This window comes from Oncorhynchus mykiss, chromosome 4 (assembly GCF_013265735.2).
Source record: "Oncorhynchus mykiss isolate Arlee chromosome 4, USDA_OmykA_1.1, whole genome shotgun sequence".
Taxonomy (NCBI): domain Eukaryota; kingdom Metazoa; phylum Chordata; class Actinopteri; order Salmoniformes; family Salmonidae; genus Oncorhynchus; species Oncorhynchus mykiss.
In genome coordinates this window covers 24535392-24562542 of record NC_048568.1, presented here as the reverse complement: position 1 = coordinate 24562542, position 27151 = coordinate 24535392, and the positions used below count along the sequence as shown (strand labels likewise).

Sequence of the window (27151 nt, the reverse complement as noted above, 5' to 3'; positions counted from 1 at the left end):
GACAGTGACATTTCTTTTTTTTGCTGAGTTTATTATTATTATTATTAGTCACTCCAAAATGACACACTCATTTCTGTTGGGCACACAATAATCTGAAACACAAGCAAAACAAACAGCAAATGCATCCAACAAGTTTGTAGAGTCATTGTATAATTTAAAATCCAAAGGGCTGGAGTTCTGAGCCAAAACAACAGAAAATGTATCACTGTCCCAATAATTTTGTCGCGTTCGTTAGAATGAATGTTGGACTAAGGCGCAGTACGTTGAGTTCCACATAATTTATTAAAGAAGTGAAACTTTAGCAAAGACTAAACAAACTAACAAACCTTGACTACAACACTAACTCAAAACATAAACAATATCCCATAACCCACAGGTGGAAAAAATGCTACTTTAGTATGATCCCCAGTTAGAGACAACGATAGCCAGCTGCCTCTAATTGGGGATCATATCAAAACCCCAACATAGAAAAAACAACCTAGAACCCCCACGTAGAAAATATAAACTAGACTAACCCCCCAGTCACGCCCTGACCTACTCCACCATAGAAAATAAAGGCTCTCTATGGTCAGGACGTGACACTTTTTAAAAACTTTTTCCTCATTTTGTTGTTACAAAGTGGGATTAAAATGGATGTAACTGTTAAAAAAATGTATTCAACAATCTATTCAGAATACTCTAATGTCAAAGTGGAAGAAAAATTGTAACTTTTTGGGGAGGAAAAAAAAACGAGAGGAAAAGAAACTTGATTAGTTAAGTATTCAACCCCCTGAGTCAATACATGTGACAATTTGGCAATAAGAGCTATCCACAACTGGATTGTGCAACATCTGTTGCAAGCTCTTGTCAAATTGGTTGTTGATCATGTCTAGACAACCATTTTGAGGTCTTGATATATATTTTGAAACAGATTTAAGTCAAAACTGTAACTCAGCCACTCAGGAACATTCACTGTCTTTTTGGTTAGCAACTCCAGTGTAGATTTGGCCTTGTGTTTTAGGTTATTGTCCTGCTGAAAGGTGAATTCATCTCCCAGTGTCTGGTGGAAAGCAGACTGAACCAGGTTTTCCCCTAGGATTTTGCCTGTATTTAGCTACAATTCAGCTGTTTTTTGATCCTGAAAAAGTCCCCAGTCCTTAACGAGAACAAGCATAACATAACATGATGCAGCCACCACTATGCTTGAAAATATGGAGAATGATACTCTGGATTTGCCCTAAGCATTACTATCTACACTTTGTATTCAGGACAAAAAGTGAATTGCTTTGCCGCATTTTTTGCAGCATTACTTTAGTGCCCTGTTGCAAACAGGATGCATGTTTTAGAATATTTTTATTATGTATAGACTTCCTCCGTTTCACGCTGTCAATTGTGTTGGTATTGTGGAGTAACTGCAATGTTGTTGATCCATCCTCAGTTTTCTCCAGTCAGAGGCATTACACTCTGTAACTGTTTTAAAGTCACCATTGGCTTCATGGTAAAATCCCTGAGTGGTTTCCTTCTCCGGAAACTGAGTTAGGAAGGACGCCTGTATCTTTGTAGTGACTGATTGTATTGATACACCATCCAACGTGTAATTAATAACTTCACCATGCTCAGAGTGCTTTTTAAAAATGTTTTACCCATCTACCAATAGGTGCCCTTCTTTGCGAGGTATTGGAAAACTTCCTTGGTCTTTGGTTAAATCTGTGTTTGAAATTCCCTGCTCAACTGAGAGACCTTACAGATAATTGTATGTGTGGGGTACAGAGATGAGGTTGTTATTTAAAAATCATATTAAACACTTTTATTGTACACAGTGAGTCCATGCAACTTAGGTGACTTGTTAAGCCATTTTTAGTCCTGAACTTATTTAGACTTGCCATAACAACGGGGTTATTGACTCATAGCATTTAAGCTTTTAATTTTTTTAATCAATTTGTATAAAACTCCCCAGTGACAAGAAATCTCAATTGAATCTATTTTAAATTTAGACTGTAACACAACAAAATGTGGAGAAAGTAAAGAGATGTGAATACTTTCTGAAGGCACTGTAGATACAGACACATTCTAGGAGTGATGTCGTCAGCTTGGCACGGCTAATTATGGCCTGTTAAGGACAGTTGTTTACACAGATGTGACCGCAAATGATGAAAGCGTAATGCTCCATCCACAACACACATACCCCCCCCCCCCCCCCAAGTCAGACCTTTTATTCCTCTGCTATGGTTTTCTCTCAAAGCTGTCTCCTCTCATCCTCCACTTGTTCCTCACAGAGTACAAAACAGTGACAGTGGAGTAATAGGTAATACTGTATGTAGGATTGGTACAGGCATCTGGGTTTACAGTCTACATGAGTGGATCATGATTAAATGGACCAATCAGTCTTAGTTTTGACACCTGATTGACCCCAGTCTAACCTTTTGCCCTTTTGTGTGTGATGCTGATGGTGTATTGGAGAGAGAGGTGAAGAAAGGATGAAACGATCTCCTCCTTCCTGTTTTTATCTCCATCCCTTTCCCCTGGGTGTGTTTTAATCCTCTCTTCCTCTTTTATTTTCCACCGACTGGAGAACTGACACAATTGCCTTTTTTATTGTATTTATTTCCCATTTCATTTGTGAGAGCTGGTGGTTATATTTCCTGAATGTTTTTCCTGGTGGGAATGACACAACATCCAATCAGAGTTCAGGGGTTGTCATCACACACAGAGATTCACCTTTTATGTGACGTATGCTAGCTTTCCTACAGGGTCAGAGAAAGAGCACACAATGGAAAGGGTGGTAACAGCAACAGGACACCTATTCAAATGGGCTTTTTTTCATCTGCTTCATCTGATTTATCTCTAGTTGCTCTTTTTCTCAATACAATCACACACTCACATTCATTCTCTCCCACTGTGCTCTTTTTTGTTTTCTCTCTCCGATTTTAAGTAGATGCTTTATAAAGCATGTGTAAGAGGCTCATTAAACAAGTGATTTAGAGCTCTGTGGGACTGGAGGTATTTGTCTCTGCCCTGTCACATGACAAAACAATGGCTAAAGTGTTTTCACTCACCTTCCAGTTTCCCCCTATCCCAGCTTCCTCCCTCCAAGCTTTTCCCCTATCCTAGCTTCCTCCCTCCAAGCTTTCCCCCTATCCCAGCTTCCTCCCTCCAAGCTTTTCCCCTATCCTAGCTTCCTCCCTCCAAGCTTTTCCCCTATCCCAGCTTCCTCCCTCCAAGCTTTTCCCCTATCCCAGCTTCCTCCCTCCAAGCTTTTCCCCTATCCCAGCTTCCTCCCTCCAAGCTTTTCCCCTATCCCAGCTTCCTCCCTCCAAGCTTTTCCCCTATCCCAGCTTCCTCCCTCCAAGCTTTTCCCCTATCCTAGCTTCCTCCCTCCAAGCTTTTCCCCTATCCCAGCTTCCTCCCTCCAAGCTTTTCCCCTATCCCAGCTTCCTCCCTCCAAGCTTTTCCCCTATCCCAGCTTCCTCCCTCCAAGCTTTTCCCCTATCCTAGCTTCCTCCCTCCAAGCTTTTCCCCTATCCCAGCTTCCTCCCTCCAAGCTTTTCCCCTATCCTAGCTTCCTCCCTCCAAGCTTTTCCCCTATCCCAGCTTCCTCCCTCCAAGCTTTTCCCCTCTCCCAGTATTTTGACTGGGGTGTTAGCAATTTTCTTCCTCAAAAGTTGTAGTTGACCTTGTATATTGTTATAGACATAGTCCAATGGCTGAATGGGGTTGTTCTGTGTATTAACACTGGCACTTTGCACTACTAGTGCCTCCCAGCTCTTAACCTGCAGCTGCTGTGTAGACAAATAATGTTTAGACACATATGCAGTCCTGAAACTCAATGATGTAGTTGTAGAATGCAAATTAATGTAGAGGTACTTCTTAGATGTTTGTTTGTTTGTTTGTACTGGGTTTGCTAGTAAGTCACTTTGGGTAATAAAAATGGTGTGCCCTTCCGTTGTTCTAGGGTTCTCCAGTGTTTGTCCACGCGGGGCCATTTGCCAACATCGCCCATGGCAACTCCTCGGTGCTGGCAGACAAGCTTGCATTGAAGCTGGTAGGAGAGGACGGATTTGTAGGTAAGTGTCCTCAGTGCACACTCTTAGAATTAAAGGAGCCTCGAGGAACCTTTTGTGTCTCAAAATGATTGCCACTGTGGGGGAACCCGTTCAGTTCATTTGTAAAGGTTCACACGGATACCTTTTTGTGAGAGCAGGGGTTAAATGTTGAACCTTTTTTAATAATATAAATGTAAGTGACATGATTTATTATTATTATAGTAGGTAAAGCCCCGCCTTATCTCAGCTCACTGGTCACCATAGCAGCACCCACTCGTAGCACGCGCTCCAGCACTGCTCCAGCTCTCACTGATCACCCCCAAAGCCAATTCCTCCTTTGGTCGTCTTTCCTTCCAGTTCTCTGCTGCCCATGACTGGAACAAATTGCAAAAATCTCTGAAGCTGGAGACTCACATCTCCCTCACTAGCTTTTAGAACCAGCTGTCAGAGCATTTTACAGATCACTGCACCTGTAAATAGCCTATCTGTAAACAGCCCATCTATCTACCTACCTCATCCCCATACTGGTATTTATTGATTTATTTTGCTCCTTTGCACCCCAGTATCTCTACCTGCACATTCATCTTCTGCCAATCTACCATTCCAGTGTTTAATTGCTATATTGTAATTACTTTGCCACCATGGCCTATTTATTTCCTTAAATTACCTCATTTGCACTCACTGTATATAGACTTTTTGTTTTCTTTCTACTGTATTATTGACTATGTTTTTTTTACACCATGTGTAACTCTGTGTTGTTGTATGTGTCGAATTGCTACGCTTTATCTTGGCCTGGTCGCAGTTGTAAATGAGAACTTGTTCTCAACTAGCCTACCTGGTTAAATAAAAATGAATAAAAAATGATTATAGTGAATGTATTATATTAGTGTTTCAATATTGTAACAAAACGGTGACGATTGTAACAATGGAATGCTACAGTTGAAGTCGGAAGTTTACATACACCTTAGCCAAATACATTTAAACTCTGTTTTTCATAATTCTTGACATTTAACCCATTCCTCCTGACAGAGCTGATGTAACGGAGTCAGGTTTGTAGGCCTCCTTGCTCGCACACACTTTTTCAGTTCTGCCCACACATTTTCTGAGGTCAGGGCTTTGTGATGACCACTCCAATACCTTGACTTTGTTGTCCTTAAGCCATTTTGTCACAACTTTGGAAGTATGCTTGTCCATTTGGAAGACTCATTTGTGACCACGCTTTAACTTCCTGACTGATGTCTTGAGATGTTGCTTCAGTAAATCCACGTAATTTTCCTTCCCTCATGATGCCATCTATTTTGTGAAGTGCACCAGTCCCTCCTGCAGCAAAGCATCCCCACAACATGATGCTGCCACCCCCGTGCTTCACAGTTGGGATGGTGTTCTCCAGCTTGCAAGCCTCCCCCTTTGTCCTCCAAACATAACGATGGTCATTATGGCCAAACAGTTCTATTTTGGTTTCACCAGACCAGAGGACATTTCTCCAAAAAGTACTCATGTGTCGTTGCAAACCGTAGTCTGGCTTTTTTATGACGGTTTTGGAGCAGTGGCTTCCTTGCTGAGCAGCCTTTCAGGTTATGTTGATATAGGACTCGTTTTACTGTGGATATAGATACTTTTGTACCTGTTTCCTCCAGAATCTTCACACGGTCCTTTGCTGTTGTTCTGGGATTGATTTTCACTTTTTGCACCACAGTACGTTCATCTCTAAGAGACAGAACGCGTCTCCTTCCTGAGCGGTATGACGGCTGTGTGGTCCCCAGGTGTTTATTCTTGCATACTGTTGTTTGTACAGATGAACATGGTGCCTTCAGGCGTTTGGAAATTGCTCCCCAGGATGAACCAGACTTGTGGAGGTCTACAAAAAAAATATCTGAGGACTTAGCTGATTTTTCTTTTGATTTTTCCATGATGTCAAGCAAAGATGCACTGAGTTTGAAGGTAGGCCTTGAAATACATCCACAGGTACACCACCAATTGACTCAAATTATGTCAATTAGCCTATCAGAAGCTTTTAAAGCCATTACATAATTTTCTGGAATTTTCCAAGCTGTTTAAAGGCACAGTCATCTTGGTGTATGTAAACTTCTGACCCACTGGAATTGTGATACAGTGAATGATAAGGGAAATAATCTGTCTGTAAGCAATTGTTGGAAAAATGTATTGTGTCATGCACAAAGTAGGTGCCCTAACCGACTTGCTAAAACTATGGTTTGTTAATAAGAAATTTGTGGAGTGGTTGAGAAACAAGTTTTATTGACACCAACCTAAGTGTATGTAAACTTACGACTTCAACTGTACTTGGCTCTTTAGTATCACATGCACTTATGTCCGCCTTTAAAAAAGGCAGCAGAACTAGCAGTGTACAGGCGTAACCAATATTGACTAGAACCTGACCGCTATGTTATTTTTGGGTCCAATATGATATTGATATTAGGGAGGCAAAAGTCACAGATTACCGATATATCTGCCAATGTTGTGTTTTTGAGGTGGAATGAAAAACAGACCTTTTTTGTACACATTGTGCTGTAAATTATTAACAGGTACTTGTAAATTATGATTTCTTAACAAATTATAAAATGTGCATTATTTAAGAACATTTATTTGTGGTTTACAGGATATCTACCAAAAAGCAACCACAAAAGAGAGAACAAAACATTATGAACACTTGCTCTTTCCATGACATAGATAGCCTTCACTTGGTCAATGATCCCTTATTGATGTCACTTTTTAAATACACTTCAATCAGTGTAGATGAAGGGGAGGAGACAGGATAAAGAAGGATTTCAAGCCTTGCGACAATTGAGACATGGATTGTGTGTGTGCTCTTGCGCCATTCAGAGGGTGAATGGGCAGGACAAAAGATTGAAGTGCCTTTGAACAGGGATTGGTAGTTGGCACCGGGTTGTGTCAAGAACTGCAAACGCTGCTGGCTTTTTCACGCTCAATAGTGTTCCATTAAGGACATCCAGCCAATTTGACACAACTGGGGGAAGCATTGGAGTCAACAGGGGCCAGCATCCCTGTGGAATGCTTTCGACACCTTGTAAAGGCCATGCCCAACGAATTGAGGCTGTTCTGAGGACAAAAGGAAGTGCAGCACAACATCAGGAAGGTGTCCCTAATGTTTTGTACACTCAGTGTATATCTTCTAAATAAGACAGTAAATACAAAACTTGTTTAGTTTACCTTAGGTATGACTTAAAGAGTCTATCAATGGAAGTGGATAAGAAGTATGTACAAGTATTTGTCCTAAACCAACACAGGGGGTGGCTGGCTGAATGAATTAAACTTTGTCTCAAGTAAATCGGAAACGGCACTGTTCACAAATAAGCATTTAAATGCAGTAACATGTCGTTTGTCATGCCACCACTGTGTCAGCGTTAGCATTTGTCCTGAGTAGATTTACACAAACACTTTATGGCAACCTATGACATGCACAAGTTAGCTGTTCATTACAACAATGTTTTCTTATAGTAACCATACATACATATCTTCAGAAAGTATACACACCCCTTGACTTTTTCCCTACACACAATACCCCATAATGTCAGTTTTTACAAATTAAATGAAAAGCTGAAAAGTCTAGGGTCAATAAGTTTTCAACCCCTTTACTATGGCAAGTGTACTTAAGTCTAGGAGTTTATTGGAGTCTTTAACAAGTCACAAGTTGCATGGGTAAAAATAAAAAAGCAGACATTTGAATATCCCTTTGAGCATGGAGAAGTTATTAATTACACTTCGGATGGTGTATCAATACAATCAGACCCTACAAAGATACTAACTCAGTTTCCGGAGAAGAAGGAAACCGCTCGGGGATTTTACCATGATGCCAATGGTGACTTTAAAACAGTTACAGAGTGTAATGCCTCTGATAGGATAAAACTGAGGATGGATCAACAACATTGCAGTTAATCCACAATACTAAACCTATTTGACAGAGTGAAAATAAGGAAGCCTGTACATAATAAAAATATTCCAAAACATTTATCCTGTTTGCAACAAGTAACTAAAGTAATAGTGCAAAGATTGTCGCAAAGCAATTAACTTTTTGTCCTGAATACAAAGTGTTATGTTTGGGGCAAATCCAATACAACATATTACAGAGTACCACGGTACACATTTTCAAGCATAGTGGTGGCTGCATCATGTTATGGGTATGCTTGTTCGCATTAAGGACTGAGGTGTTTTTCAGGATCAAAAATGTTACTGAATGTAGCTAAGCACAAGCTAAATTCTAGAGGAAAACCTGGTTCACCAGACACTGGGAGATGAATTCACCTTTCAGCAGGACAATAACCTAAAACGCAATGATCAATAACCAATTCGACAGAGCTTGAAGAATTTATTAAAAGAATAATGGCCAAATGTTGCACAATCCAGGTGTGGAAAGCTCTTAGAGATTTACCCAGAAAGACTCACTGCTGTAAACACTGCCAAAGGTGATTCTAACATCTATTGACTCGGGTGTTGAATACTTATCTAATCAAGATACTTTATTCTTCATAAATGTTTCGCAAATATTCAAATTTGTCTTCCACTTTGACATTACAATATTTTGTGTAGATCGTTGAAAAAATACAATTAATTCCATTTTAATCCCACTCTACAACATAACAAAATGTGAAAAATTTAAGGGGTATGATTACTTTCTGAAAGTACTGTATGTACATTACTCTGCTATTCAATCCAAAATTGTATTCGCTATAAATTCCATCTGCAAATGGCATGCACTGATGACTGAAAACGTTTATGCAGATATGCTTGCCTCACTGTTTTTAGTCACATGTTCTAATTTAGCTAGCTAGCTAACGTTAGCTACTTATCTCATGAATGCAATCAAATAGCCTGAGTGATACAGTGCCTTGCTAAAGTATTCATCCCCCTTGGCGTTTTTCTTATTTTGTTGCATTACAACCTGTAATTTAAATAGATTTGGATTTCATGTAATGGACATGCATAAAATAGTCCAAATATGTAAAGTGATATGCAAAAAATAACTTGTTTTAAAAAAAATGGTGCGTGCATATGTATTCAGCCCCTTTGCTATGAAGGCCCTAAATAAGATATGGTGCAACCAATTACCTTCAGAAGTCACATAATTAGTTAGATTGCACACAGGTGGACTTTATTTAAGTGTCACATGATCTTAGGGTTTATATACACCTGTTATATACACTCTGGGAAAGGTCCCAGAGTCTGCAACACCACTAAGCAAGGGACACCACCGAGCAAGCGGCAAGCGCTAAAGTTTTCTGTTTTTTGTCTTATTTCTTGTTTGTATTTTCAATGTGGATGACATGTTGTGTAAATCAAATGATACAAGCCCCCCAAAAATCAAGGCAACAACATAGGAAAAATGCCAAGGGGGTGAATAATTTTCGCAAACCCACTGTAGATATGTAACCAACTGACTTGCATTTTGCAGATTGTTTGTTTATTTTGGAAAATTGACTAAATAAGCCCACTCGCTAACATAATAGGCCAAGACCGTAATGGTGTCATTTTTGTATCAAGGATGAGTGTTCACTTTGGCGCCATTCCAGTGTTAGCTCAATCTCTGTTACTTATGTACTAACTACCCTGCTGGCTAGCAAACCAGCTAACTTTAACTAAGTGAGAATGTGATGACAGGGCTGCTTGCTTGGTGAATTGTACTTTTGATGATTTACTTATTCAAATACGCTGGCTGTGGCAAGCTACTCACTGTCAAACCACCATACCTACCATCTCTCACGTTGTGACCTAAGGCTGAATGAAGTTCAATGATCAGCTCGTAGAGCGCCCTCTTCGGGCATAAAAAAGACTGCTAATGAACAGATGTATTTGTTTCTTCGATGTCTATAATATCTGTGCTTTATCTTTGGAATGAAGACGGATACAAATATTTGATTACATTTTTTTTATATTGGTCAACCGATTTATCAGTCAGGCTCTATTATTGACTCTGCAACTGAACACATGAACAGCAATGACAATTACTCTCATGAGTGGCCAAAAATAACTTTTTGAAAGCCAAGCCCCAAATAAGCCACAAATCTTCTGATCAGCTGCCACCGCTAGAAGATATAGCTACAATATATACACTTTTCTCCAGGAAGCCTTTGCTGCATTGAAGGATGAAAGATTCTTCCCAGTACCGCTCAACTAACAAAAGGTGCAAATATGAACCATTTTTATTTCACCTTTAAATTGGGTGGGCTATTTACCGATGGACTATGTACAGCTGACATTGGCTACCAATGGTTCCCTGAGGAACTCCAGGGTCCCCCTTAATTCTAAGAGTGTGATGTGCGAGTAACACACACAGACACAGTAACTAAAAAAATGACGGCCAGCTCTTTTTCAACTGTACATTCTGGGCTGAAGCGCGCATGCACACTTTGGCGAGGAATTCAAACCCCGGGTTACCTGGGAAGTGTGGGCTCAAAATATAAGTTACAACTCCAGGGTTGAACTTTAGCTTAGTTCTTGGCTTCCAGTACCTTTAGCCCACTTACTCCTGAGTCCTGGTCCTGGCACTGGTACTTCAGGGTTGCTGCTTGGAGGAGTCCTGCCCTGGGCCTGGCTCTAACCTCTGGCCCTGGTACCTCAGGATTGGTGCTTGGAGGAGTCCTGCCCTGGGCCTTGCTCAAGCCTCTGGCCCTGGTACTTCAGGGTTGCTGCTTGGAGGAGTCCTACCCTGGTCCTGGCTCTAACCTCTGGCCCTGGTACCTCAGGATTGGTGCTTGGAGGAGTCCTGCCCTGGGCCTTGCTCAAGCCTCTGGCCCTGGTACTTCAGGGTTGCTGCTTGGAGGAGTCCTACCCTGGTCCTGGCTCAAGCCTCTGGCCCTGGTACTTCAGGGTTGCTGTTTGGAGGAGTCCTACCCTGGTCCTGGCTCAAGCCTCTGGCCCTGGTACCTCAGGATTGGTGCTTGGAGGAGTCCTGCCCTGGGCCTTGCTCAAGCCTCTGGCCTTGGTCCTGCCTCTAGCCTCTGGCCCTGGTACCTTAGAGTTGCTGCTTGGAGTCCACGCTCCAGACTAGGGTTCCGAAGCTTTCTAGGAACTGTGGAAAAGTTCCGTTAGAGGAGGAAGCAGATTTGTAATCGTAAGAGCCTGTGGAATGCATTGGAGTAAATCAGCCTAATCCATCAATGTCAAAGCATACCTGACTCTTTCCATATTTCTCTATCCATCCTCCCCTCCCTGTTTTACTCTCCTCTCATCTCCTCTCACTCTTTTTTAAATCTCCATTCTCAGTCTCTCTGTGAAAGAATAATGGGAATGTGTGTGTTTTTGCCTGTGGACACAGAGTGGTAGTGAACTGTCTTTAAGGGCATGCCCGGTGTGTTTAGTCATAGCTAAACCCACAGTACTACTACTTACCACCTAGTTACAGTGTTTGTGTGTGGCCACCTTCATGCCCAGGTAGTTACTGTCACGCTACTGACCTGAAGGAATGCGTAGGCAATACGCTCCCAGTGTAGAGTTTCACAACACAGTCAGGAGGAGAGAAGTGTGGAAGGGGCCATCTTATCCCTTCCTCTTTTTCCTTCCTCGCTCTCTCTTTACCTCTATCTCTCCTGTGTTCGTAGTCCCTCTCCTGCTCCCTGTGTTCGTAGTCCCTCTCCTGCTCCCTGTGTCCGTAGTCCCTCTCCTGCTCCCTGTGTTCGTAGTCCCTCTCTTGCTCCCTGTGTTTGTAGTCCCTCTCCTGCTCCCTGTGTTCGTAGTCCCTCTCTTGCTCCCTGTGTCCGTAGTCCCTCTCTTGCTCCCTGTGTCCGTAGTCCCTCTCCTGCTCCCTGTGTTCGTAGTCCCTCTCCTGCTCCCTGTGTTCGTAGTCCCACTCCTGCTCCCTGTGTTCGTAGTCCCTCTCCTGCTCCCTTCACTCTCCCTCTCTGCTGTCTCTGTTTGTTACCAGACTCTCAGGTATGTTAGGAACTTACCCTCCCCTCTGAGGCTCCTCAGACAGCTGTGATGCCCTCTCCCCCTTTCCTCCCCTCTTCCTCTACTCTGCTTCCCCCCCCCCCCCCCCCTGCCAAGAACAAAACACCAGAATGTGTGGTTATTACTTATTACAGTAAGTTGAAGGTGACAATGTAATGCTATCCTTCTCACATGTTTTAGTTGTGGTAGTTTTCAAGTCAGTTTCAGCCTTCAGTCTAGCACTGACTGTAGTTTAGATAAGAGAGAGATCGAATGCACCCTGGGTGGAGGCTAGTCCCAGACAGACTCCCATTTTGAAATGCATTCCACATGTCAGATTCCTGCTATTCCTGCATCCTTAGTGGTCTGGTCTGGTGTGGAGGAGAGGGCACTCAAATAACCTCTAACAACAGGGACACTGGGTTTTCCCCTTTGTACAAAACACACAGATGAAGGAATGTGGATCCATTTGAATAACTAGACACATCCAAACTTGTTGAAATGTTGAACTGAACACAAATTTGACAACTTTTGTGCAGGCCTCCCAATGACATTAATGCATAGGCTAATTCAGATGAATAACACACATTTAGTTTCTAAAGTCAGGATTGGAACCTGAGAGAATAATGTAAAGAATGGAATAAAACTATATCTCAAATCTGCATTTATATTCATATTGGGGGAAAAATGTGAGTTTTTTTTTGGGGGGGGGGGGGGGTTTGGAGAACCTAGCGCCGACCTGGCTTACTTTTCAGGCCTGTGTGTGTGTGTGTGTGTGTGTGTGTGTGTGTGTGTGCGTGTGTGTGTGTGTGCGCGCGCTGAGGCTGGGCTGCTGCTGCTCCAGATCTGTGACTGGTAGTAACCCTGAACAAGCCTCACTACTCCCCTGCTCTGTCCTCTGTAGCCCCACAGCTTTTCACAACAATCCTCACTAGTTTGAGGTCACCACACAGACCAGGAAACTCACAGGGACTTCCTTTAGACATCCTCTGGGTTACCGTGTTGTTGTTTCTGTCTTTCTCTCTCTCGTACGCGGCGGCGACTGTGTGTGTGGTTGTGTCATTGGACAATCAAAATTTGTGAAAGGATCATCATTAATCCACTACCCAGGTTTCAAAATGAGACCAAAATAAGCTTTTTCTCTGGTGATCAATTCATTGCCAGGACTTGACAGTAATACCATGTTGTCACAGCCAGGATAAACACAAAAACAAATTCCTACCCCTGTAGAAATGCAAGAAAACAGTCTGCTCTCCGTAGTTCACCAAACATCTTGCTAAATCCTTTGGTTAAGATTTGGACATGCGTTGTTGATTTTAACAAATGGAAAGGCCACCAGTTGAAATGCAGAATGTGTTTTTTAGGCCCCAAAAACTACCGCATCTCTGACAGATGGCTTAATGACATTGAGGTTAAGCAGAGCAGACTCTCCCCCCCCCCTTCTCTCTATCCCTCTCTCTGTCTCTCTCTGTTGATTAGCCCGTATAACAGTTTAGCCATGATATAATACACACCTTTCATTTTCTCATGGAAACTCACCCCCTTTCCAGAAAATAGTCACCACAACCGAGGGATTGTATTTTATCGTTTGTCAGTCTGTAACATTTTGGGTCCGAGGACGTCTCTTCCTAACCACACTCTCAATACACTAATCTCCTCTGTGGTCAAATAGCTTAAATACACTGTTTCAATCTCTGTTTCTGTTCATTTTCCCATATGCATTTCCAGATGAGTAGAGTTTTATGGATAAACACATTTTCATCACTTGTTAAACTCCGTTTATATTGTGGACTGTGAAATTCTGGGCCTGACTTTTTGGAGTGCTCTGAATAGCTAGAAGGAACAGTATGGTGGCGTGTGTCCGTGGTCAGTTAGACATCATGTCAGATGTTAAATGGAGAATCTACACGCTTGACTTCTAAAACACACACAATTGCAGGTGATTCCCTTAATTACTGTAGGTCCAAATATTTATTAAATCCTTTTAATCGACATCCTTTTATTTGGGATAATCCAGGATTTAACTGGCCTAGGGTTTTCTAGAGTTCAACACACACACACACACACACACACACACACACACACATACACCTCTGTTAGGAATGCCACCTTTCACCAGTGGAAACAGTAACTTCCCCCGACCTCCCAGGGAAGTGGCACAGGAAGCCCACTGAGAGGGGGTGTAGTCTGGGAGGAGCTGGCTGTCATGGCCTGGAGCCTGAGGGAGCCCTGGTGGGGGGGCACAGCCTACTGGGGCAGGGCCAGTGGACCAGGGGTCCCTACTGGAAACATCCAGGACTGAGATTCCTGTGTAAACAACAGGAAGCGGTCACAAGGCTGGTTGTCTATGTTGTCATTAGCCCTGTGCTAGCTCTTTGCTGACAGTTTCAATGTGATGAAATGTAAACCTGTAGCCCTAACAGTGTTAGTGGTGTTAGCTGTCATCAAATCAAATGTTATTGGTCACATACACATATTTACAGATGTTATTGTGGATGTAGCAAAATGCTTGTGTTCCTAGCTCCAACAGTGCAGTAATATCTAACAATTCAAAACAATACACACAAATCTAAAAGTAAAATAATTGAATTAAGAAATATATACATTTTAGGACGAGCAATCTCGGAGTCGCATTGACTAAAATCAAGTACAGTATATACATATGAAATGAGTAAAGCAGTATGTAAACATTATTAAAGGGACCAGTGTTCCATGTCTATGTACACAGGGCAGCAGCCTCTAAGGTACAGGGTTGAGTAACCGTGTGGTAACTGGCTACTAACAGTGACTACGTTCAGGGCAGGGTAATGGGTGGAGGCCGGCTAGTGATGGCTATTTAACAGTCTGATGGCCTTGAGATGGAAGCTGTTTTTCAGTCTCTCGGTCCCAGCTTTGATGCACCTGTATTGCCCTCGCCTTCTGGATGATAGGGGGTGAACAGGCTGTGGCTCGGGTGGTTGATGTCCTTGATTATATTTTTTGGCCTTCCTGTGACATTGGGTGCTGTAGGTGTCCTGGAGGGCAGACAGTGTGCCCCCGGTGACGCGTTGGGCAGACCGCATCACCCTCTAGAGAGCCCTGTGATTGCAGGTGTTGCAGTTGCCGTACCAGGCGGTGATTCAGCCCGACAGGATGCTCTCAATTGTGCATCTGTTAAAGTTTGTGAGGGTCTTAGGGGCCAAGCTGAATTTCTTCAGCCTCCTGAGGTTGAAGAGGTGCTGTTGCACCTTCCTCACCACACTGTCTATGTGGGTGGACCATTTCAGATCGTCAGTGATGTGTACGCTGAGAAACTTCAAGCTTTTCAGCTTCTCCACTGCGGTCCCGTCGATGTGGATAAGGGTGTGCTCCCTCTGCTGTTTCCTGAAGTCCACGATCAGCTTTGTTGACGTTAAGGGAGAGGTTATTTTCATGGCACCACTCCATCAGGACCCTCACCTTCTCCCTGTAGGCTGTCTCGTCATTGTTGGTAATCAGGCCTACTGTTGTGACATCTGCTTGATTTGGAGGGGTGCGTGGCCACGCAGTCATGGGTGAGCAGGGAGTACAGAAGGGGGCTGAGCACGCACCCTTGTGGGGCCCCTATGTTGAGGATCAGGGAAGTGGAGGTGGCGTTTCCTATGGTGTTGTAGGCTGAGCTATGGTCAATGAACAGCATTCTTACACAGACAGGCACTTGTCCAGATGGGATAGGACAGTGTGCAGTGCGATGGCAATTGCATCGTCTGTGGATCTATTGGGGCGGTAAGCAAATTTAAATGGGTCTAGGGTATCCGTTAAGGTAGTGATGATCCTTAACTAGCCTCTCAAAGCACTTCATGATGACAGCAGTGAGTGCTACGGATAGTCATTTAGTTCAGTAATCTTTGCTTTCATGGGTACAGGAACAATGGTGGACAAATGGGGCCAGCAGACTGGGATAGGAAGAGCTTGAATATGTTCATAAACACTCCAGCCAACTGGTCTGCACATGCTCTGAGGATGCGGCTAGGGATGCAGCCTGGGCCGGCAGCCTTGCGAGGGTTAACACACTAAAATGTCTTACTCACATCGGCCACGGAGAACAAGAGCCCACAGTTCTTGGGAGCGAGCCATGCACTTTATTGTTGTCAAAGCGGGCGAAGAAGGTGTTTAGCTTGTCTGGGAGCAAGACTTCGGTGTCCGCGATGTGGCTGGTTTTCCCATTGTAATCTGTGATTGTCTGTAGACCCTGACACATACGTCTAGTGTCTGAGCTGTTGAATTGCGACTCCACTTTGTCTCTGTGCTGACATTTTGCCTGTGTTATTGCCTTAGAGGGAATAACTACAATGTTTGTATTCTACCATATTCCCAGTCACCTTGCCATGGTTAAATACGGTGGTTTGCGCTTTCAGTTTTGTGCAAATGCTGCCATCTATCCACGGTTTCTGGTTTGGGTAGGTTTTAATAGTCACCATGGGAACAACATCCCCTATACACTTCTTGATGAACTCAGTCACCGTGTCTGTATATGTTTTTCTTAGTGGCTACCCATAACATATCTCAGTCCACATGATCAAAACAATCTTGAAGCATGGATTCCGATTGGTCAGACCAGCGTTGAATAGGCCTTGTAGACATCCCGGAAGAGGGAATAGCAGTGGTCGAGTGTTTTTCCAGCGAAGGTACTACAGTCAATGTGTTGATAGAACTTCGGTAGCATTTTCCTTAAATTTGCTTTGTTAAAATCCCCAGCTACAATAAATGCGGCCTCAGGATGTGTGGTTTCCAGCTTGCATAAAGTCCAGTGTAGTTCTTTGAGGGCCGTCATAGTATCGGCTTGAGGGGGAATATACACGGCTGTGACTATAACCGAAGAGAATTCTCTTGGGAGGTAAAACGGTCAGCTCTTGATTGAGGTATTTTAGGTCTAGTGAGCAGAAGGACTTGAGTTTCTGTACGTTATCACAATCACACCATGAGTAGTTAAGCATCACACATACACCACCACCTTTCTTCTTCCTGAGAGTACTTCATTCCTGTCTGCACAATGTCCTGAGAACCCAGCTGGCTGTATGGACGGGGACAGTATATCCGGAGAGAGCCATGATTTTGTGAAGCAGAGTATGTTACAGTCCCTGATGTCTCTCTGGAAGGAGATCCTTGCCCTGAGTTCGTCTACTTTATTGTCCAGAGACTGAACAGTAGCGAGTTATATACTCGGAAGCGGTGGATGGAGTGCACGTCTCCTGAGTCAGAGTAGAAATCCACTCCGAATCTTAGAGCAGCCTCTGGGATAAGTTCAATTGCCCTGGGGGTACAAACAAAGGATCCATTTCATTGCCCTGGGGGGTACAAACAAAGGATCCATTTCTTTGCCCTGGGGGGTACAAACAAAGGATCTATTTCATTGCCCTGGGGGGTACAAACAAAGGATCCATTTCATTGCCCTGGGGGGTACAACAAAGGATCCATTTCATTGCCCTGGGGGGTACAAACAAAGGATCCATTCCATTGCCCTGGGGTGTACAAACAAAGGATCCATTCCATTGCCCTGGGGGGTACAAACAAAGGATCCATTTCATTGCCCTGGGGGGTACAAACAAAGGATCCATTTCATTGCCCTGGGGGGTACAAACAAAGGATCCATTTCTTTGCCCTGGGGGGTACAAACAAAGGATCCATTTCATTGCCCTGGGGGGTACAAACAAAGGATCCATTTCATTGCCCTGGGGGGTACGAACAAGGATCCAATTCAAGTCGTAATGCTGCTGAGTTACCGCTGCTCTGATATCCGAAAGTTATTTCCAGGAGTATGTAGTAATACAAAAATCGTTCTGGGCTAATAATGTAAGAAATAGCACACAAAACAAAATACTGAAATGTTGCTTAGGAGCTTGAAGCAGAGCTGCCATTTCTGTCGACACCATCTTGAGCCACCTTCAGCATAGCTGTGCTATCTGGTGATGAATATCTGTGGTTGCCGCTTTCTCCTTGTGACTCATACAATGGTGGCCCTCCAGGAAGCTGTATCTTAACAGAGCTGTCATTGCAGGTAGACTATTTGCTTGTGTTGGAGTGTGTTCAAGAGGCCCAGGGCTGTAGTATCAGAGGCCCTGGACCCTTTACAGACCTCCAACTGAACCAGCCATTCACTCCAGATTTACTCCCACAGAGATGGGAGGGATAGAGGGATGGGTAGAGGGGGAGGTAGAAAGTGATCATGGCTTGTCTTCGCTGCAGTGCTCTTTGAAGATGTGTCCGACTAAACTGAGGACTTGGTCACGTGTAATGTCCATGTACTGTAGAACTAAGTTACAGGTGAAAACAAACACAGGGCTGATCTGCCTATGCTTTGGACTTATCTCACTTTCTGTCTAACTCTGGTGTTGACTCCTACCCCCTTCTCTCCTCTCTACAGTGACTGAGGCTGGTTTTGGGGCAGACATCGGGATGGAGAAGTTCTTCAACATCAAGTGCAGGGCCTCGGGGCTGAGGCCCAACGTTGTCGTCCTGGTCGCCACGGTCAGAGCATTGAAAATGCATGGAGGCGGTCCCAATGTGAGTCGTCCATCCATTCTATCAGTGGTGTAAAGTACTTAAGTAAAAATACTTTAAAGTACTACTTAAGTAGTTTTTTGTGGTGTCAGTACTTCACCATATATATTTTACATTCCTAAAGAAAATAATGTAGTTTTTTACTGCATACATTCTCCCTGACACCCAAAAGTACTCGTTACATTTTAATGCTTAGCAGGGCAGGAAAATTGTCCAATTCACATCCCCTCTCAGAGTACATCCCTGGTGGCCTCCTGGGTGGCGCAGTGTCTAAGGGCGCTGTACTGCAGCGCCAGCTACGCCACCAGAGACTCTGGGTTCGCGCCCAGGCTCTGTCGTAACCGGCCGTGACCGGGAGGTCTGTGGGGCGACGCACAATTGGCCTAGCGTCAATTGTGCGTCTTTTTTTCTTAAGAGTACATCCCTACAGACTGATCCGGTGGGCTCACTAAACACTAACACTTCAGAGTTGCTGTCTGGTTTGCTAAATATATAAGGAATTTGAAATGATTTATACAGTATTTTACTAGGTGAGTTTTACTTGAGTCATTTTCTATTATGGTGACTTTTACTCAAGTATGACAATTGAGTACTTTTTCCACCACTGCATTCTATAATACTAATATAGCAAGAGAACTTTATTGTTCTCTACTGTATAGGGCTAACGTTATAAGATCTCTGCAATTCTAGGATAGAGCGGTTACCATGTACATCAGTAAATGGCCCACTGTTGTACATGTCTAAGGACGAGACATTCTGTGATTATAGTGCTCTGGCCTATGTGTTCATGCCATATCCATAAACTCAGTGATTTGTGTGCTGCATACCTCCCTGGAATAAATGCTTGTTTCTAGCCTGTATTAGATAACCCGAGTCCGAGAGTTGCTTATCTGCACTAGCACCTGGACCGTTCATTTCAGTTTCCTGGAATTTACTGTACCCGAGTTGACCATAATACACAAAACTAACTGTGAAATACAGTATTTGATGGTGATATATTTTTTGTTTGAATATGTGCTAAAATGACTGTTCCTGCAGGTCTCAGCTGGCTCACCTCTACCAAGAGAGTACATAGATGAGGTAAGATATTGGAGAGAGCGCACTTTACATGGTTTGAAACAGGGTAGTACAACTATTTTTGTTGTCCGTGGCAATGTGAGCTTATTAAGAGTTGACTCCCTTGTTCCCCAAGTTTAAAAAATACCAGTGAAAAAGTATTAACCAAAGTCAGCAGACAGACACTTTGTGGCATGAAAGAGCTGGGAGTTGAGCATAGGCTACTGTACCATAGGCTACTGTACCATAGGCTACTGTACCGTAGGCTACTGTACCGTAGGCTACTGTACCTGACATGAACATGATGTCCTCCTGACCAACATTTGATTTGCATGTCTCCCATTGGTTCCCTGACTTGATGATGATGCAGGGATAGAAATTGATTAGGGAAATGAAATAAACATGTCAGTGGCTTTATTGAGAGGTGGAGGGGTAAGGGGGTTGTGGTTCGATCTAATCACTGGGTTATGATCATTAACATAACCTGATTTTGTCTAAGGTCAGGATAGCCTTGGTACTATTAGATACAGTTAGGAAGTAATTTGCTCATGTAAGACCTATTACCATGTTGTGCAACACAACATTTCCTTTCACATTTGCCACCACATTCAACAAATCAAGCCTTTGTTTGTTTGTGGGCTTGATAAAATGGAAGGCCATACATATCCCTGTCCATAGGTGGCAACGTTGCGCCCTGTTAACATTACAGGCGTGGACTTGAGGAAGGGCGTGTACAAGGGTTTTTTAAATCCAGGCCTTGATGTTCTGCATACTTCTTTTTTTTATTTTTTTATTTTTTTATAACTAAGCAGGTCAGTTAAGAACAAATTCTTATTTTCAATGACTGTCTAGGAACAGTGGATTAACTGCCTTGTTTAGGGGCAGAACGACAAATTTTTACCTTGTCAGCTCGAGGATTTGATCTTGCAACCTTTCGGTTACAAGTCCAACACTCTAACTGCCAGTTCGCATACAGTACTTCCCCTCTAATAAGGGACTGATTTAGATCTGGGATGCAAGTGACAAGTGGAAAATCATTTAATCAATCAATCAGCCAGCAGAACAGTGGGACTTAGCACCTGGATATGAATGTCTCTGGTAATACGGAACACACCTATAACCAGGCAGATTTCATAAGGTCAGATGAGGTTTATGGTTTTAGGGGATGATGCAATGTCACACTATACACATGGGTAGGAGGGAAGAGGAGAACGAAGGAAGGACTAAAAAGAGTATCTGACATTTCCAAGTTCTGCCCTAGCCTCCAGCCATCCCCTTTGGTCCTCATTCCTTGTTCTATTCCTCACATACAGACATGCATCGCTCTCTCTCTTGAACATGATTTGAGGTAATTATTTGATTAGCAGGGCAAATAGACCCTTGGCTTGGGTCTCCGGTCAGGGAGGGGTCTTAATAGAGATGGAGGTGGGGGGTCTGTATGTTCAAACCCCATGCCTGGTTTAAATCACTCCTCTCTCAAAGGCTCCTCAGCTGAGCAAATAATGAAGGGGTGTTAGCTAAGTTAATTGTGAGGGCTGTAACGAGAAGCAGAAGGGCTTGAGAGAGAAGAGCCAGGCACAGCAGAGTAACTTTAGGGCCTGGAGACGACTAAGGACTGGGTTCTGGATAGGCCAGTCGGTGGATCCTGGAATATGACAACTTTGGTGCTAAACAGACAGGGTTTAATTATCTCTGGGAGTATTGCCTGTCACGCACGTGCACGCACACCCACTCTGACAAATCAACCTGTGTTCTTCATATGGGATGTCATATAGTTGGGATTGTTCCTTCCCCAGAGAGTATCAATGTTGCTGTAAAACAGGATTTGAGCTCCTTAGTGAGTATTGCCTCATCTCCCCCCCCAAAGTTTAAACTGTTGAAGGCGAGCCAGTGTTGCTCTAGGTGACTGAACTACCAGAGGGGACTGTAGCAGAGTGGGGTAGAGGGATGCCAATAGGTTCAACCTTCCAATTCTCCTGGCTCTTACAATGCAATTATAACATCCTCTATTTACGCCCACTCTTGCTTTTACTCCCACTCTCTTATCTCTTCTCTCGCTCTCTCTTGCTCTTTCGCTCTTTCGTGCATTCTGTCTTTCTCACATACACACACACACAGACTGTGTCATATGAGCGAGAACTCCTGAGTCATTGACCAAGCTTCTCGTAAACGGTGATATCCTGTTTCGGTAGTTAGCATTTAATATTCACACTTGTGGAAATGAAAGAGATGAATGCCTGCCACTCTCTCTGCCTCACATCTAATGCCACTGCACTTCTGACCTGGATGAGTTTTGACTATGTTTCCATTAGATTGGAATTAATCTCTCCCTCCCATCTCACTCTCTCTGTCCCTCTGTATTCTAGAACCTGAGTCTGGTGGTGAAGGGCTGCAGCAGTAACCTGAGGAAACAGATCCAGATAGCCCACCTGTTTGGAGTCCCCGTGGTCGTGGCTCTCAATGTCTTCAAGTAAGACTTCCAGTCTGTAACAGTCTGAGCAGCTGATCAGCTGTGTCCTTAGCTGGCCTGGGCCTCTCTTCTCTCTCTGTCAGACCCCATATCGTGGACAGGCATGTGAATGCAGATATTAACACATGCACAGATGTATGCAGACAAAACATGTTTAGCTTTAGAATCCTTATCAGTTTGTTACAAAAAATATGCAAACACATATGAGGGTCAGTGACACTCAGCTCTGCAGAGTGGTCACTAGCTGGCACGGCCATAAAGTCATAACGTCTGATTTTAAACCTTAACCACACTTTTTTTATGCATTTTTTAAAATATAAACTATTTAGATTTTGCAGCTGGCCCATCTTAGGGGAAATCCCTCCGTTCTGCTTCCAGGACAAGACTCATGACAATAAATGTCAACCTGCCAGTGACACACACGTTTGTTTTACCATCTTTATGGGGACAAAACAATTGCTTCCCATTCTAAATCCTATTGTCCCTAACCGTAGCATTAAAGAGATGCTTAGGGATTATGTCTATGTGTCCAGTATGAAGGAAAGTAGTTTTGCGAGCTAATGCTAACTAGCATTAGCTCGGGTATCTGCTAGCATGCTATCCCTTTAACCCCTAATTCTAACCCTAACCCCTAAACCTAAAATATATGTATTTATTTGTGGGGAAATGTGAATGTTCCTTGTTTTACTATCCTTGTGAGGACTATCCTTGTGAGGACTGTGAAGACACAGAAAGTGGCCCATGTCATGACTGGTGTTGTTGAGGTCTGTGGTTAGATGACTTGGTGTGTTTTACATAGTGTTAGTCTGTCAGTGTGACTGAGGTGTTTACACAGCAACTGTGGCGTGTCGGAAGCTATTAGAATGTGGCTTTAGCCTTCAGGCCTCATTTAGACTAAATGGGCTGTCACATGGCCACACCACACACACTGCAAAAATATAAGGACAAAGGTCTTGTTAAGCCAAACTTAAACACTTCGAAGTTGCCATCTCATTTCAACACCTTGTTATGTGTCCCAGTCACACCATTCATTGCTCCAATCCCTACAGTTGTTTCCCTGGTTTCCTCTATGGTTACCGTCTCCTTGGCTACTCCACAGGACTGACACCCAGGCTGAGATCGACCTGGTGTGCCAGATGGCCAAGGAGTCTGGGGCGTCAGATGCCGTGCCGTGTCATCACTGGGCGCGGGGTGGCCGTGGCTCGGTGGAGCTGGCCCAGGCAGTGAAGCAGGCCGGCAGTCAGCCCAGCCACTTCCAGTTCCTCTACAGCCAAGAGGTGAGAGACAGACGCCCCATTGCACTACGACATCTAGCCTCTAGTTTACACTTCTAAACGCTAATCTGGAAGTACTGGAAAGTAAGTAAGCTAAATAGACAAACGTGTCATGTTTCTGCAGACCCTTCTGGCTTGTGATATAAATGGGTGCAGGAATTTGGTTGCCATGTCCAATCATTCTAAAATGTCCCGACATAATTTATTGATCTACAACACTTAACTGACACTGTGCTTTTGTTGAGCCTGCAAGGTCGGGTCACATTTATTTCACCAGTAATGTTAGCTTTACAGTACATGGGGAGCTATGCAGGGTTGGGCTCGATTTAGATTGAAATTCCAATTCAATCTTGAATTAACTCATGAAGTGAAGAATTTACGTTGAATTCAATTCTAATTTCAACAATCTTCAAGATATGGAATTAGACTGTTTGGATTGCAATTCATGCACATGGAGTTCAAATCATGCAGCACAAAAATGTATTTGTATATTTCCAGTATAGCTATGCTGTCTGAACTGAGTGACATGATCAGCCTGGCCCCCTGAGGATTTAGAATTTGTGGAATTGTTGGGCATAATATTGAATTGGGAATGGAATTATTGGAACATTGGACTTGAGAGGAATTTAATTATCTCAGAATTCAGAGATGGACTGACCTGGAATTTGAATTGAACTAAATGGAATTTACAGAGTTGGAATTGAATTAGTGGAATAAACCCCATCTCTAGTTCACTGTGAAGCTATGGCAATGAGACACACTGCTAGCTTGTATATGTGTAAGCACTGGGTGGTGGTTAGTATTAGCGTGGTGTAGCACTGACCTGTGATATTAATTGTTTGGGGCTTGTTAAAGGGTCCTGACACACTGTCATTCCTCTGAGCCCTGTGAGAATGCTGTGGTCAGGGCCAGGGGCATAGGGGTGTGTGTTACTGTACTGTGCTACTGTATCCCATCCAGTTCCTCCCTGTGACCCTATGAACAACCCCTATACATAAAGCCTGTTGCATGTGGCGAAGTAGGTCCAAGTGGCCTTTCCTCCGACCCAGGGCAATATCCCTGCTATGCCTCACAGAGGAGGTGTGAAGACAAGACTTGCCAAGAACGGGTCTGCTTTGGCCAAACCATACCAGGTGGTTACTCACATGATGAAAGAGGCGGACTGGCCATCTGCCATTTCAGGCTAATGCCAGATGGGCTGGTCCATTTATAGCCCAGTGGGCCTGTCTGACTTGGGTTTTATGCGCAAAATTATCATTCTGGCTGCTAATGGGGGCCTCAAGGGGAAAAAATTGGCCGGTGTTTTAGAAATACCAGGGCTGGCTTCTGGTCCCAGTGTGCCCCTGCGTGATGAGTAACCTTGCTTGAGACCTGAAGACTTGAGCTCCCCTAGTCAGTCACCTAATCATGACTCAGTTTGTCTGTGATGTGTACGCCGAGGAACTTAAAACTTACTACCCTCTCCACTGCTATCCCGTCGATGTGGATAGAGGGGTGTTCCCTCTGCTGTTTCCTGAAGTCCACAATCATCTCCTTTGTTTTGTTGACGTTAAGTGTGAGGTTATTTTCCTGACACCACACTCTGAGGGCCCTCACCTTCTCCCTGTAGGCCGTCTCGTCGTTGTTGGTAATCAAGCCTACCACTGTAGTGTCGTCCGCAAACTTGATGATTGAGTTGGAGGCGTGCATGGCCACGCAGTCGTGGGTGAACAGGGAGTACAGGAGAGGGCTCAGAACGCACCCTTGTGGCGCCCCAGTGTTGAGGATTAGCGGGGTGGAGATATTGTTACCTACCCTCAACCAACTGGGTACTGGACTTTCTGGCGTGGCGGCACGTCAGAAAGTCCAGTACCCAGTTGCACAGGGTGGGGTCGAGACACAGGGCCTCAAGCTTGATGACGAGTTTGGAGGGTACTATGGTGTTAAATGCTGAGCTGTTGTCGATGAACAGCATTCTCACATAGGTATTCCTCTTGTCCAGATGGGTTAGGGCAGTGTGCAGTGTGGTTGCGGTTGCGTCGCCTGTGGACCTATTGGGGCGGTAAGCAAATTGGAGTGGGTCTAGGGTGTCAGGTAGGGTGGAGGTGATATGGTCCTTGACTAGTCTCTCAAAGCACTTCATAATGACAGAAGTGAGTGCTATGGGGCGGTAGCCGTTTAGCTCAGTTACCTTGGCTTTCTTGGGAACAGGAACAATGGTGGCCCTCTTAAAGCATGTGGGAACAGCAGACTGGGATAAGGGTTGATTGAATATTATTTTTTTATTTATTTTTTTTCACCTTTATTTAAGCAGGTAGGCTAGTTGAGAACAAGTTCTCCTTTACAACTGCGACCTGGCCAAGATAAAGCAAAGCAGTGTGAACAGACAACACAGAGTTACACATGGAGTAAACAATTAACAAGTCAATAACACAGTAGGGAAAAAAAAGAAAAAGAGAGTCTATATACATTGTGTGCAAAAGGCATGAGGAGGTAGACGAATAATTACAATTTAGCAGATTAACACTGGAGTGATAAATGATCAGATGGTCATGTACAGGAAGAGATACTGGTGTGCAAAAGAGCAGAAAAGTAAATAAATATAAACAGTATGGGGATGAGTTAGGTAAATTGGGTGGGCTATTTACCGATAGACTATGTACAGCTGCAGCGATCGGTTAGCTGCTCAGATAGCAGATATGTCCGTAAACACACCAGCCAGCTGGTCTGCGCATGCTCTGAGAACGCTGCTGGGGATGCCGTCTGGGCCTGCATCCTTGCGAGGGTTAACACGTTTAAATGTTTTACTCATGTCGGCTGCAGTGAAGGAGAGCCCGCAGGTTTTGGTAGCGGGCCGTGTCAGTGGCACTGTATTGTCCTCAAAGCGAGCAAAAAAGTGATTTAGTCTGACTGGGAGCAAGACTTCCTGGTCCGAGACGGGGCTGGTTTTCTTTTTGTAATCTGTGATTGACTGTAGACCCTGCCACATACCTCTTGTGTCTGAGCTGTTGAATTGCGACTCTACTTTGTCTCTATACTGACACTTAGCTTGTTTGATTGCCTTGCGCAGGGAATAGCTACACTGTTTGTATTCGGTCATGTTTCCGGTCACCTTGCCCTGGTTAAAAGCATTGGTTCACGCTTTCAGTTTCGCACGAATGCTGCCATCAATCCACGGTTTCTGGGTTGGGAATGTTTTAATCGTTGCTGTGGGTATAACATCGCCGATGCACTTTCTAATGAACTCGCTCACCGAATCAGCGTATTCGTCAATGTTGTTGTTGGACGCAATGCGGAACATATCCCAATCCTCGTGATCGAAGCAGTCTTGAAGCGTGGAATCAGATTGGTCGGACCAGTGTTGAACAGACCTGAGCGCGGGAGCTTCTTGTTTTAGTTTCTGTCTGTAGGCTGGAAGCAACAAAATGGAGTCATGGTCAGCTTTTCCGAAGGAGGACGGGGGAGGGCCTTATATGCGTCGCGGAAGTTAGAATAACAATGATCCAGGGTTTACCAGCCCTGGTAGCACAATAGATATGCTGATAGAATTTAGGGAGTCTTGTTTTCAGATTAGCCTTGTTAAAATCCCCAGCTACAATGAATGCAGCCTCAGGATATGTGGTTTCCAGTTTACATAGAGTCAAATAAAGTTTGATTGTGAGGAATCTCTTCCCATAGATGCTCAATTGGATTGAGATCTGGTGACTGGACAGACCACTGCAGTCAGCTGAATTCACGGTCATGTTCGCAGAATCATTCCTGGACAATCCTAGCTTTGTGCATGGGGCATTATCCTGCTGGAAAAATAAATTTGCATATGGATATACTGCTGCCATGAAGGGATGCACCTGATTGGCAGTGATATTCAGATATCCTGTGGCATTCAAATGTTGCTCCACTTTTATCAAGGGGCCCAATGTGTGCCATGA

General features: G+C 43.9%; 1 protein-coding gene across 4 annotated transcripts in view; it reads left to right on the top strand.

The window, feature by feature from the left end:
* Nucleotides 1-27151, top strand: part of mthfd1l (methylenetetrahydrofolate dehydrogenase (NADP+ dependent) 1 like) — an 86342-nt gene that overhangs the window by 42160 nt on the left and 17031 nt on the right. For all 4 annotated transcript variants that reach the window (XM_021600759.2, XM_021600758.2, XM_021600760.2 and 1 more), the window contains exons 19-23: nucleotides 3932-4043; nucleotides 18307-18446; nucleotides 19482-19523; nucleotides 21866-21969; nucleotides 23069-23246. In XM_021600759.2, coding sequence (XP_021456434.2) covers nucleotides 3932-4043; nucleotides 18307-18446; nucleotides 19482-19523; nucleotides 21866-21969; nucleotides 23069-23246 — 576 coding nt within the window. The remainder of the gene's footprint in view (nucleotides 1-3931; nucleotides 4044-18306; nucleotides 18447-19481; nucleotides 19524-21865; nucleotides 21970-23068; nucleotides 23247-27151) is intronic.